At 41.4% G+C, this 13,814-nt stretch overlaps 1 protein-coding gene across 1 annotated transcript in view; it reads right to left on the reverse strand.

Annotated features, from left to right (window-relative positions):
• AHNAK2 (AHNAK nucleoprotein 2) overlaps window positions 1–13,814 on the reverse strand; it is a 62,338-nt gene that overhangs the window by 23,527 nt on the left and 24,997 nt on the right. The window contains exons 2-4 of the mRNA XM_059850466.1: window positions 1,923–1,999; window positions 1,069–1,158; window positions 242–298 (exon numbers count right to left, since the gene is read on the reverse strand). Coding sequence (XP_059706449.1) covers window positions 242–298; window positions 1,069–1,158; window positions 1,923–1,999 — 224 coding nt within the window. The remainder of the gene's footprint in view (window positions 1–241; window positions 299–1,068; window positions 1,159–1,922; window positions 2,000–13,814) is intronic.

Below are 13,814 nucleotides of genomic sequence, written 5' to 3' on the forward strand. Positions count from 1 at the left end.
TCAGAGATGGCTAAAGAAAGAATTCTAAAAAGAATTACGGAAGGACCACAAATAGGACTAATAAATGTTCCTGCCTGTGCCACAACTTGACCATTCATGAAGTTCCTGATCAAAACAAGTCCAAAGTGACTCTTTGCCCATTTGTCCTTCCTTCTGTCCACCCCTTCATGTCTGTTTGTTTTAACAAACTTAACTATTTACAAAGCTCATACCTAAAACTACAGAGTGCTTTTAGACTGACCTGCAGATGACTCTGCTTTGATTTGTCTGTAGAATGTTTTTTGTTTTCTTCTTGAAGCTGAAAAACAATTTTTAATTATTTCAAGTTCAGAAGCCAGAGTGTTCTTAAGTACAACAAGGTCAGTTAAAATTCCTGGTTTAGAGCAAGAAATGAGGCTGACTTTAATGGCAACAGAGCAAAATCAGGATCAAGTGCCATGTATAACATGAATGATTTAACTATACTAATCCCAGCAGTAAATCAGATGCCAAGGCCTCCCTTCATTGTACCAAAATTTGCATTAAATCAGAGACCGTTGTAACAAAATTTGCATTTGGTCAGAGACCAAATGTCTTAAGATATTGGGAGCTTTTCTCTGTCCTAATGTAGTATATTGTTCATCTTTCAATTTTGCAAACATAATTTTTTTTTTTACTTATTCAATTTCAGCATGAATTTTAAACTGTTGCCTACTTAACATGGCTGAATTAAATCTCTAACTTTGAATAACCAAGAGGTACAGGTAATTTTGAAATACTTATTTATTAGGTTCAAGCCATATATTCTAACAGGAAAAATACTACAATTTATTTATGCTCTCTGCCTTGTGTCCTTTACAGAATTAAGTCAAATGCATTTTCTTGCCAAGAAGCAAGAACATGGTCAGGAAGCCCAGCACAAAATAAACCCATCAATGAACAGAGATGCAGTTTTGGTGGGGACAGGAAGACAATATGGCTGCAGCAATGTCCCATTCTATGGCATGTGACTCTCTGCTACTTGTGGGAGCTAAAGCCTCTTGAATCAACTTGATAAAGCCATGCCTGCATGAAAATTCAGTATCTTGCCTTTAAATAGTCTTCTTCTACGGGATACTCATAAACTGGAGAGGATCCTTGTGGCCTTGGACGAATGTCTTCTACTGCCACTTCATTAACCTGTGGAAAAGACATGAGCAGTGGTAAAGGAACCCCCACCATTAAACAGTGACTCATTTTTAGGAATGTTTCTCCAGCTATCCATAGTGTCCTTCTGAGTAAAAATCTTTCATTAGCGATGGTGGATAAAAAATAACCAATAACTTTTTTTTACATCAAGAACAAATACAGTTCTCATGTTAAAGCACTCAAACCCACAAGGGACAGAGTTCTGAGAGACAAAACCCAGTGGTAAGCTTCTTTTGATTTTCTTTAGGTATTGTGTGTATCTGCAGACTGAACAGACTGAAAACAGACAGATCAATTAGTAAAAACTGAAAAAGTTAAAAAACAAAAATCCCTTCCCTGCTCTATTTGCATACCTAAACTTTGCATCCAATGGCTGCAAACTTTATTGCCCTGGATAAGCAAGCAAAAGTCCCAGCAGGAATTTCTGCTGACAAGCAACTGGCATTCTTCCTTCTCCAGTCAGACAATAGGGAACCTAAACTGTCTAAATTCTTAAAGAAAAGTTACTGTAGTTAATAGCCACGCAATAGTTTGTTAAGTCTTGGTAGTAAACTTATGCCAATGACCCATGGCAAAGAGGAGATGCCTTTACACTGGAACGTCTTCCTGGGTTTTGAGCTGGCAGGACAATCCCAGAAATACAACATTTTTAATGGGAAGGAAAACCACCAGCAAGACCTAGCCATAAACAAAATATTTAAGATCCCATTTTGCCAAACTGTCATCACAGAAAAATTAAACTCTAAAAAACTCACAGAATCTTCCTCCTCTGCATCTGCATCGGCATCAGCATCTCCCGGGGGCTCGGCCGGTCTCAGCTGTCGTCCAGAACCTGAAAGCAGCACACAGGTTGTGGTTGTTGGTGCCTGCACGATCCACAGAGCAGTCAGCTGGCAGGCTGAAACCCCCTGCAGCACCACAGCAAGGGCTGTGCACAGGCCACTGGAAAGGCCTGCCTGAATTTAGATTCCCAGCATCACAGAATGGTTTGGGCTGGAAGGGACCTTAAAGATCATCTAGCTCTCCCTACTAGCCATGGGCAGGGGTTATAATCTGGTTTACTTCTAATTCCACGTTTTCTCCAGGATGGGGGCTTTTTCTCCTTCACAAAAGCCTTCACATTTCTGGATATGAGTATTTCTGATATCTTTAGAAAAAGAAAAGCACTGACCATCTGCTGACCGCTGTCTCCTCCACCACCCCCCACCTTTCCAAAGGGACTGAGCATAGCCCACAGCAAAGGCTTGGAGGGATTGGAGACCAGAAAAAGGTAAGGAGACGTGTACAGAGGGAATCTGAAGCATTTCTCCCTGACTTGTTTTATTCTTTAAAATAACAGAGTCGGTAATTAACAGTTTGATAATTCACAATGAATTAAATTGATTGAAATTCCCCATATTGAAACTCTTCCTCACTTCTGACAAAGGTCTTAAGAACAGGAGAGTAAATATCGTGAACTTTGACAGTACAAAAGACACTGTTTCCTTAGTTTTTAAAAGCATTGAGGGCAGACAGAGAGGAGGTGAAGCAGATAGGCTGTCTGAAAGTATGATTCCCTTGAAATGCTTTAAATTGGGCACCAAAGAATGAAAACAGCATGAATTAGAAACGTTTTCAGAGATCCAGGCTTAGCCAGTAGAGGACAGTGTGGATGAACTACGTATTCCCTAATGCACCAGCTATTCACACACATGCCCAAGTCCTTGTCCCAGTAACTATGTCTCTTTCCTGTCTCCATGCTTGTTTTTTCCAAGCCATCAGGCTGTCTAGCTCCCCAACACTCAGTTCTGCAGCTGCCATTACTATACATAGCTTTGGCTCTCCTAAACAGATCCTCCGGCTTAAAAATATGCTCAAAAACTAGAGAAAACTGACAAGAAGAACTGTGCAACTCATTGTCTGTTTCAAACGGAGAATCCTTGGGCTGAAACACAAAATTATTGGACGTTACAGACTCTGTGTGCAGACAAGATGGCATGACTTAGTCATGTCTGCAATCACTGACTTACACACGTTGCCAAGCTCTTGTTAAAGTGGCTGGGATTTTGTTGGTCACTCCTCATAGCTTTCTGATCTCCCACGTTTACTTCTTCCTTGATTTTTTGAAGATGAAATTACACAGTAGGGGCAAAGCTTTGCAAGAGTTATGCCCCAGTGATCAGTGATGGACCACTTTGTTAAGATGGATGGAAACAGTGTGCTTCTAGTGGGAATATCCCCTAACAATCTGGGTCGGGCTTCCAAACTTGATAAAATAAAAGGCAATCCACATTAGCCATATGTACACCATCATAATCAGTTCTCCTGCAGCATTCCAGCTCCAGGGAATTAGGATCAGCCCAGAACACATCAGGGCTGCCAAACCACTCATCCTTTAGCCTTCACAGCACTAGTCCTGATGCCTACAATGGACAATTCTAGAAAATTCTAGAAAATCGTCTAATGCACATTTTAGCTCAGATTGATTACCTGCCTGAAATTTAGCTTGATTTTTTTTTCAAAAGCTCAAGCATTTGTAGTCTTCAGAAGCTCAAAAAAATTGAAAATTTAGTATAACCATATTAAAAAATTCAGACATGGAGTTATGAACCTGATTTTAAGGATTTCTGCTTGAAAATTCTGGAATCCATTCACGAAGCACTTCACCAAATGCATTTTAATAAGCATCATATGAGGAGAAGAGCTGCAGGATTGATGCTTGTTTAATTGGCCTAGTGCTTCTAAAGATTCAGGTGCCAACAATAAATTTTATGGCTGTTACTAAAATTCCAGGAAATAGTAAGGACTTAGTCTTGTGGCATTGCCATATTTTTCACTTGGGAGAATCCCACCCACAAGCCCTGCAGTCCAGTAGAATGACTTAACAGAAAACTGCTTGGATTGCTGGAGAGTTTGCTCTTCACTGCAGCACTCCAATGACAACTACAGCATTGATCCCTGGTGGCTGCCAATAATTTTGCTACTGGAAAAGAAACAGGAAAGAATCATCTGTGAGACTTCTTAGGCTGGTTCACTGCAGTTTCTCTTGTTTTACTCTGATGTAACTTCAGTGACACTTCACTGGTCTGGAACTGGAGCAATGCAAGTACAGCACCTCTCCTAAACGGTGCTAGTAGCACCTTTTCCTAAAAAAATTAACCAACATATTACTGTCCCCAGGGCTAACAGCGAGGTGGGTGAGACTGCATGGAGGGGCATCAGACACACAGATGACCTTCCCTAACAAAGCTTCACACTGAGGCTTTTCCATCCACCCTGATTTCCCCAAACTCTCCCTAGGCTGCCCCATTTATGATAGCTAACTCATGTCATGAAACACTTGTGCCCTTGATTCCTACTGCAAACTAAGATTTACTTCTGATTATTTCCTGATTCAGAATGCTTTCAAAAGGAATCTATAAAAGAGGGGCATTACAGTACATTTTCAGCAAAGCCTTCTTTTGAGTGGAAAAGCCTGTGCCAATAAACTGTGATTTATATGCATGTCATTCTCATGCCCTGAATAGCAGCAATGCCAACATTTTATAGATTTTAACTTTTTTTTATGGACCCTGGACAATCAATGCTTTGTTCAAAATGTTTTCATAAACAAGATGGAATTTACATCAGTGACTACTTCTAATAGCCACTGGACTGACTTCAGAACAAGGGAATTTTTTCAAAGTAAGCAGTAGGAGTTATATAGGCTGGATCTTTTTCATATCATATGACTGAAATGTGCATCTGCTTTTTGAAATGCAATTATTTTTAAATTATTTTATCTTTAGCCTAGCAACCCAGATGGACTGTTTGGGCAAAACCAGAAGGAAAAAAGTAAAAACGGCTATTTGTTTGGTATTCACTTTCAGTGGGCAACAGTCTCCAAAATCACATTTGATACAATATAATGAATTCCAAGTATGACAGTGTCATTGAATTTAAATCAAATGTGCTTTAATGTATTGTATAAAGAGAAATCTAGTTTTAATTGGAACACTGGCATATAAAATTCCTGTGATCGGTATACTTAAAAATAAAATAGTACATGAAAATACCAGAGATGTTAATAAAAGAAACAAAAATGTCTTTTGCTGATCATCCTAGCTTCTCTGCTTCCAGACTATAGGCCTTTTTCTGCAGTTCTCAGATTTGGGCTTTTTGCTATTTAAGATTTTGTACTAAAGTTATATTTGCATATGAATAGTGAATTTAAGTGATCTGCTCTCATCTTTAAGCATATTACTTTTCCTTGCATCAACTTCAACGTTACTTCAACAAATAATTTCTCTTAACAGACAGAAACCTGTTCCATGATAAACATCTGTCCACAGGTGAGAACTTTTATGCGTTGCTCACTCACTTATTGTTATTGTTATTAACAAGAACACAACCTATGCCTTTTCTTTATGAGGATTTTGGCATTTGCTAATTACCATTTCTAAGCTGTGACAAGAAACCAACAGTTCTGTTTGTGCAGTGCTGTGGAAATAACTCTGACTCCACAGCCAGTTAGAAAACTTGTACCTTGACACGTGGGCAAGGCTGGGACATCTTTAGATCAGGTCTTTTCTGACAGTGCAAAGCATGCTCTGGACACATAACCTCATTTGTGTTAAAGAGAAGGAGGAATGAATAATTGCAAGACAAACAACGGCAGTAATAATTTAATGTCATTGTCGTTGTTGGCACTGTGTTTGACCCACTAAAAGAATTCATACATGTAGGTTAGCAGTTTTCATGGTGCTCCCTCATGGGCTTAAGTCTTGCTGTAAACAAAGCTGTGCACGGCTGCTGTCAGGGACAGCTTCAGCTGGCTCCTGTACCTGACCTCTCCTCCTGCAGCCATCAGTCCCTGTACCTGCAAGTGTCTGTCTGTCCGTCTGCCCTCAGGCACCCTGTCACACAGGGCTGTTACTCCTCACGAATGAATGGCTGGTAACTGCTAATGGATTTCTCCAGAAAGTCTTTTGGTTTCAAAACCACATCCCTCTCTCCAGATGGATGGTGTGCCTGACTTTCCCCCACAGCTTCTCCCTCTCCTGCAGGTACCGCAATTACTGGGATTCCTTTTCCTCCCTCAGAGCTCTCACAGCTCCTGAGCAGCGCTGCCGGGAGGTCCTGCAGCTCCTTCTGATTCACTTCTTGTAGTTGAAATAGGGAATACTTAGAATACTTAGAATGTTTTAAATCGTGGGTCCCAGTTCAGGAAAGCACTTGGTAACAGGAACACTATGCACATGCCGCTCATCTTGGCCTCTCAAGAGCACTTTTTCAGATAGGTAAGCTCACCTGACTTCCAAGCAAGTAATGCTGGAGGGAAATGAGCCTGCAAGCATCAGCTGCGAAGATAAGAATCTGAAAGTGTCTGCAAATAAACCTTGCTATGCATGTGCTGTGTTCCTGAAGGAAGCTGCCATGAGGTTTAAACACGGTTGTAGCACAGGATCTTGCACAGCCTGTGCAGACTCCACTACGACCTCGAGAAGGTTTGTGGCATTTCCAGTCAACAGCTCCAATGATGCTGGGGAAAACCACCAGCAAAAAAAAAAAAAAATCAAGAAGTTCATCTTCTACAGAGATTTCCTAGTGCATTCCAGAGACCTGGATACATTCCATTGTCCTGCAAGATCCCACGGACTGAGTTACAGCAACTGCTGGGCAGGGCTCTGGGGCACGGCCGGAATGCTCGGCTGTCACTCTGTCGGGGCAGGCTCCATGGCCAGGGATGCGGGCGCTGTCACGGAGAGCGCTGCCCCTCCCGGCCCTGCACGGCTGGAATGTCGTGGTACCGCACTTGAACCGCTGCCAGCGAGACAGCGGGGCACGCAGCAGCTCCACCTAGGAGAACCAGCCCGTCGGCTCTGCACGGAACGGCTGCCACAGTGAAAAAGCAGCCGTTCTGCCCCAAAAAAAGGTGTTCAAGTGAGCATCAGCACGGCCCCTTTAGCGCTTCCCCTCCGCTCTGTGCTGCGAGTGGGACCCTCCCCACCAAGGCCTGAAATTTCTGCGGGATGAAGACAAAGGGCTGCTCTGTGGAATGAAGATAAAGATTTTGCTGCTGAAGGAGTTTAACAGGCCTCGTTATCAGCGGGATGCTATCAGAACCAGCTGGGCCGGTGTTCAAGCTACACTCCTGCCTTTGTTTTGCTCTGGTTTGGCAATGCCCCTTGGCTGCACTCTGTCCCTGCGCTGCATACTTGTGCTGTGATGAATGCAGCTCCGACCTGGGAGCCGAAAGCAGGGCCACAGTCGTGCTAAAGGAGCAGCTACTCCCAAATAACCAACGTGTGTGAATAGTTTCCTTCCATTCAAGGCATGAACGAGATGTTTTGATTCATTGCCTTGGTATGTTAAGCTGCCCTTGTTGGCCGTTAGAGTACTTCATTAAAAGCCTTCAAATCATTTAATCTCAAAACCTTTTGAAGACATTATATATATGTGAGTTACAATCATGAGTCTCCTTGCCCAGCCAGAGGGTTGTCCATGAAGTTAACACTTATTTTTATCAAAAGGAACAGTACTTTGCTCTGCAAAGTACATCCTAGCAGGGAAATGTCTCGGGAATTAAGGTTCCTTGCAGACCATACTGAGCTCTGTAGGATTTTACAGAGCATTTTCTACAGGTTGACTAATATCAGGAAAGATGTGTAGGAGCACTGGCAACTAAGAACTGATATAAACACTGCCATAAAAACAGAAACTAACAGCCCCCAGATGAAAAGAAGAGTGAATGGCTTTCCCATGAGTGTGTGTTTATTGATAAGCTCTGCCCACAGATTTAAAAGTATTAAAAGCATTCCTGCTCACACTTCACAATAGGAGCAAAACCTTTAGGAAGGCCGAAGAAAAAAGTTCTTGATTCTTAACAGTGGTCTACCTTTTCTCTGATGGTAAAGATAAACTTAATAGAAACCACAGAACAATCCAGAGTGTGAAAATAAATCACTCTGGTGGGGCTCTGCACAGACCTTCTCAGTTTGAGTCATATTTTAACATGAAAAGCACAGGGGACCTTTTTTTTCCAACTGTCAAAGTGAAATTTAGCAGATCCTGAGTTAAGGACTTTCATCTAGCTATCATCATTTATTGGTTACTTGGCTATATAGGAAATGTAGTTTGGCCAGACCCACAGAACTCTTCTGTTACAAGGATAAAATATTAGCTAAAGTATTTCATTAGTCTGATATTTCTCCTCTTACTGAAACAGAATAACATTTCCCACAAGTAACAGAGAGTTTGAAAATAGCTCTCAACCAAAGTTTATTGCAAGAACATGAACAGAATGATGTCCAAAAGAGACAGCAAAGCAGACAGCAGTGGTTGATAGCTGTATTTGGCTCTCCTGGTCTGTCCCTCCTCTTCCTAGCTAAAACATGAGTGAAAAAGGTAAATGCTTATGATACCCAGCAGGCAACCAGAGGTTTGGTGCTGCTTCCCCTAGGCCATGGCTCTGTCTCATCTTTTTGTACCATCTACAGTTTCAGTCTGTTTGCATGGAGGGTAGGTGTAACTTCCTGCCCCATGTCTCTGTCCTGCATGTGTTAGGCAGGAGTTTTCCTCTCTCTCAGGTTTTATGTGACAGAATGGGTTTCCAGTCTGGGCTTTACTTCCTGCATGAATTCATACAGTGTTTTCTTGCATAATATTGTGATAATGGAATAATTATGAATCAGGATAATTATAAATTATGATTTTTCCATAATTGCACAAAGATGATAAAAGAAGGGAATAACCTTTTAGCAATTGTTGCTATGTGTGCTCAGACTCCTGGACTGAACCAAAATTGCTTACCACCCTTTCTGACAGAAAGTGAGTTAGCAATTCACAGCCAAATAAAGCAGTAAAGACTGGTCTAATCCACTCTGATCCTCAACAGTTTTATCTCCTGGGACTCTCAATAGTTTTGTCTCTTGGGATATACTGGTTTTACTTGCAATTGGTTTGCTACTGTGCTGTAAGTAGTTATATGGATACCCAAATAAAATTTCCTGGAGTGTCACTGCCCATCTGGATGATGTGAGTTTTAAGAAGGGTTTCAAGAATGTGTTGCAAATGAAGAGCTCTCACTTGCTTACCAGCTTCAGAATCCCTAGAGGGAACTACTCTGTAGCTATTTGGTTATCCAGTATATTGATTAGGCATCTTGCCATTTTCTCCCTTCTGAAAGAAACCCCTTCACCTACACTACAAACTAGACTTGGGAAGGAAATGCACAGCACATCTGCCTTCCTCTCAGAGCAAGGAGTTGATTCCTGCTGTCTTCCCTGTTGGACAGCAGTGAACTCAGCTCTTACCATGACTCGCCCAGAAGCACAGGCAGGTGGGTGCCTATTGCAGATAGGGCCCATAAGGATCAGAAAAATTAACTTTGCCACATTCCTTCTCCTCTCTGATTCACCCTTCCAAGAATTCAGGCTTCTACCAGAGCAGATTGCCTGTTCCACTGCCAAAGCACAGCCCTGCTCAGATTTATAAATGAATCAAATGAATGCATTTATGGAAAATGATCTCTCTGCCTGTGTAGGCTTGATTGGCAGCCCCGAGACACAATTTCTCTGGCCACAGAGTCAGTATTTCTTAAGAAGTGGTTGTAACACCAAGCTGTCCCTTAAGGTAGCCCAGTACTGACACACTGAAGAAAGATGCTAATTCTCAGTGGTTTTGGTAGAAAGCACATTTGTTCTGTAAGAATAGGTCTTAAGGTAAGAATAGAGGAACTGCTAACACTTTGCAAAACGCCCAAAGAAACTGATGCAGGCTTTGCACAAATGGCACTTACCACTCCAAATTAGAAACAGACATTTTAGCCCAAACTGCTAAAAATGCTCTTCAAACCCTTTGCTTAAAAAAATCCTCATCAGAATCAATGCTCAGTAAAAATGTTTGTATTTAGAGATAAATATAAACACATACATACATATATAGAAGGAGTTAGTACAATGATCCTTATGGCCTTAAGGTTCTTATGGTCAAGAAGACCTTTATTTCTCCTTACCCAACCAACAAAATTCAGTGCACAATCAAGTGCCCAGATACAGCAATATTAATGGAGTGATGCTACTTTGGCTGTCGCTTTGGTATGCTGGGCACAGCCCCTCTCAAAACAGGAATGCAGAAAAAAACCTGGTAGTTTTCCCACAACTTTTTATGGGGGCTTTTATATAAATATCTGCCTTTGGAAACAGGTTTTCAGCTCAAGAGAAAATTCCCTGGGCAACTTGTTTGGATGTAAATCACCAAAGAAGAAAATATTTTTTAAGCTTTTAAATTCCTTAATGTATATGTAATACAAGAGATATGGGATAAAGGTGACAGAAAATTATTATGGGAAAATATTTTACATCAAAGATAAAGTTAACAGTTCCCTCACTTCGTTAAGATAAAAATCTTTTCTGACAATAAACACTGACAGTAGCAAAATAGCATTTGGCACAGCTCACTTTTCCTTGTTTTTGTGTGGCAGGAGATTCTCTTTAAAATTGGAGAGAATTTCTGGATGCAGACTGTGGGTTTACAAAAGCGTAAAATCTCATTTACAGACAAGCTAATCCATTGAGTCAGATAAATAAATAAATTAGCTTAGTTCTGCCCACATCGGTGTAATTCAAATCTGAATAAATGGACAATAAACTTGGGTTTCAGTTACAAAAGGGTCAGATTTCAAAATAATTGAATTGGTCACATAGCAAATTCTTTTTGAAAATGTTGTCTCGTGATTTCAGCCCATTGGTTTTTACCTCTTTTTGGAATACCTTTCCCTAAGAGATGCATACCTTGCCCCAGCATTTTCTAAACATGTTGTTTGATACATGTTTTTAGGAATTAAATATGTTAACCTAATCTTCATTGTTTGAAATTAGAAATAATTATGTAAGACTGAAAAGCATTGGAATTTTAAGTGCATATTAATTTACAGAAGGAAAAACTGACACCGACAAACTTTTGTTGCATTATATTTTTGAAAAAAAATAAAATTGAATCTTTGCATGTGGTTTTTAAATAGTTCAGTGCTGATTTTCCATTTCTGTACCTCCCAGCACCCAAAAATAACAAATCAAAACCCTTGCTTAATAGATTAGAGGAAAACACAGTTTAGTTAAGGAAGTAGATTTCAGTTTTAGTTTCCACAGGCACAAGTATAAAGGATAGGGAGAAACCATTTCTTTCAAGACTCAGTACTGCAGTTCTGGATTTCTTTCTGGGCAAAGACTGAAACAGCAAGAAAGTAACTACACTGCAGCTCATCCGTGTAGTAACTGGTGAATGAATTGAGATGGGTGGAGTTGTTTGAAAGCACTAGGAGGACTATTTCTTGGATTTGATTATCAACCCTAACACTGATTCATAGCATTTCCAAACATCCAGAGCTTCTCTGTAATACAAAAATAATGATATCTAATGGAAATTAGTAAATTTATCATAATGGTCTGTTCACACTCAGGTTAAGCATCTTCAACTCAGTTAAAACAGGATGCATTCTTTTTGGAGGCACATGATAAGGTTTTTCTTGATAAACAGCTGTTCTAAATTCAGATTAATTCGTAAGGGAGAATAAATTACATTTTGCTCTTCAGCCAGATCAAAAGACCCACTGGAATAAAAGAGCTTTGTACCAATACAAAGTATGAGCAAAAGGAAGATCCTGGAGCTTCAGTTACAGTTTTTGAGAGCTGCTCCAAGGTGGCTTCTTCAAAGTCATTTAAATCTGTGCAACAGGAGGACAATGCAGTGGCTTGTCCCCACTCTGAAGAATAGCAATGACCACCTTGATTTGTGGAACTGTGACATGTTTGAGCAAAAGGAAAGAATGGGAGGCCCCTGGAGATGCCCTCCAGTCCATCAGTAGGGTTTTCTGCACACCTTTGCAAAGAGTATTTTTAAACCAATGGTGTTTTACTACCTGTGCTGTCTTGCCCCCTGCCTGATCCAATGGCCCCATGAGGACTCTGCTGTCTGAGCAGTGGTTCAGCTCTCTGTGAGCTCTGTGTGCAGCAGAGACACCACTGCCCTCTCCTAAGGAAGGTAGATTTGCATTCCTTGCACTATGCACAGCTTACAGTCAATAATGCCAGAAAAGGAAAATGATTGCTACCATGAAATTATCCTGCCTAAAACAAAAGGCTCCACCACCATCTTACTTGGCATTTTTAAGTGCTGTAGTCCCAAAGTCCTCCATGGACTGAGATGTTAATAGGGTTTTAGCAGAGACTGAAATATTTGCTTTATATAGTGGTGTTGGGGCAGTGTTGACAGAATTCTGCAACTACACTGAGAGCAGAATTTGTTTCTTTCTTCATTGCAAATACTTTGAACACTACTTAATCCCACTTTAAACACTTATGAAGAAGATCTGCCCCCATTTGACCAAAACAGAGCAAAAGAAAAGCACTCTGCTGACCTTAAAAGACAAATGCCCAGAGCTCTTCTTTTCAGAGAAATCAAGTGCAGGGCTTGATGGAAAAGGAGACACATGAGAAAAGGGCAAAGACAAACCCGCACATAAGGCCAGAGTAAGTCACAGAATCATAGAATAACTGAATGGTTTAGAAAGGACCTTAAAGATCATCTCATTCCAACCCCCTTCCATGGACAGAGGCCCCTTTCACTAGACCAGGTTGCTCAGAGCCTTCTGAAGTCCTGCTAACTGAAAAAGAGGTCCTTCTACATCAGGGACATCTACTGTGGAAAAATTATCTCAAAAGGTTTTGATAATACACCTGGGCCAGGGTCTCAAGCATGCAGGACCCAGATTCAAGAACACTAAGCAAAGCACAGAGTGAGGGTTGAAATGTAGGATCTCCTGGGGCATGTCCTTCTGCTGGGGGTTGGTAAAGGAAAAAAGCTCTTTGCTTTTGGACCATAACTTAGCCAATTCTAGGTCTTGTTCCTGATCCCTGAACTTCTAAAGCCAATACTCAGAGGGCTCAAGCACACATGTGCAAAGTACCTGTTGCTGCAGGCTTATCCTCTGCAGCTGGAACCACTGGCCCTGTGAACAATTTCTAGACTGGTGGGTACAAGGAGGGTCTGATGGATTTGTTACACTTATCACTTGGGCAGGTGTGGATGTTACAGTTATGTTACTCTGCACACCTGCAGCAGGGAAGGTCATGACCACTTCACACATATATGTTCAAAGAGAGGGATCTGAAAATGTATCTGAACAATTTCTAGGGAAGTTTAAGTTCTCCTTGCAGAGCAGTGCCAGCTCAGGAATACTGGAAAACACATTTTTCATGCATATGTTTTTTATTAAATGCAGCTGTCAAAACAGAGCAGGGCTCATGTTCCTGAAAAGGTGCAGGGATGAGAAGACAAATGGTTGGAATAAAGCAGGAATGTGCCTACTCTGCCTAGGCAAAAATCACCACTTCTGCAGAGCCTTCAGGGCAACCTTTCAACTAGCTGGCTCAGGGACTGGCAGCTGTGGGATTTCAGTGCACGCCTTACAAACCCAACCAACTCCCCAGGGAAGCCAGGACTTGCTACACCAGCCACTCCTCCCGTGCCCAGACTGGCTGGACAGACACCAGCTCTGCACAGACTGCACCTTCCAGTGCTGTGGAGCCAGACAGAGACTGTCCTCACCAGTGCTCCCTCCCTGCCATGCTGCAGACAACATGTTCCAGGAGTGCTGGCAGTGGACTCAGACCATCTACTGCACTCCG

This window comes from Haemorhous mexicanus, chromosome 6, assembly GCF_027477595.1.
Source record: "Haemorhous mexicanus isolate bHaeMex1 chromosome 6, bHaeMex1.pri, whole genome shotgun sequence".
Taxonomy (NCBI): domain Eukaryota; kingdom Metazoa; phylum Chordata; class Aves; order Passeriformes; family Fringillidae; genus Haemorhous; species Haemorhous mexicanus.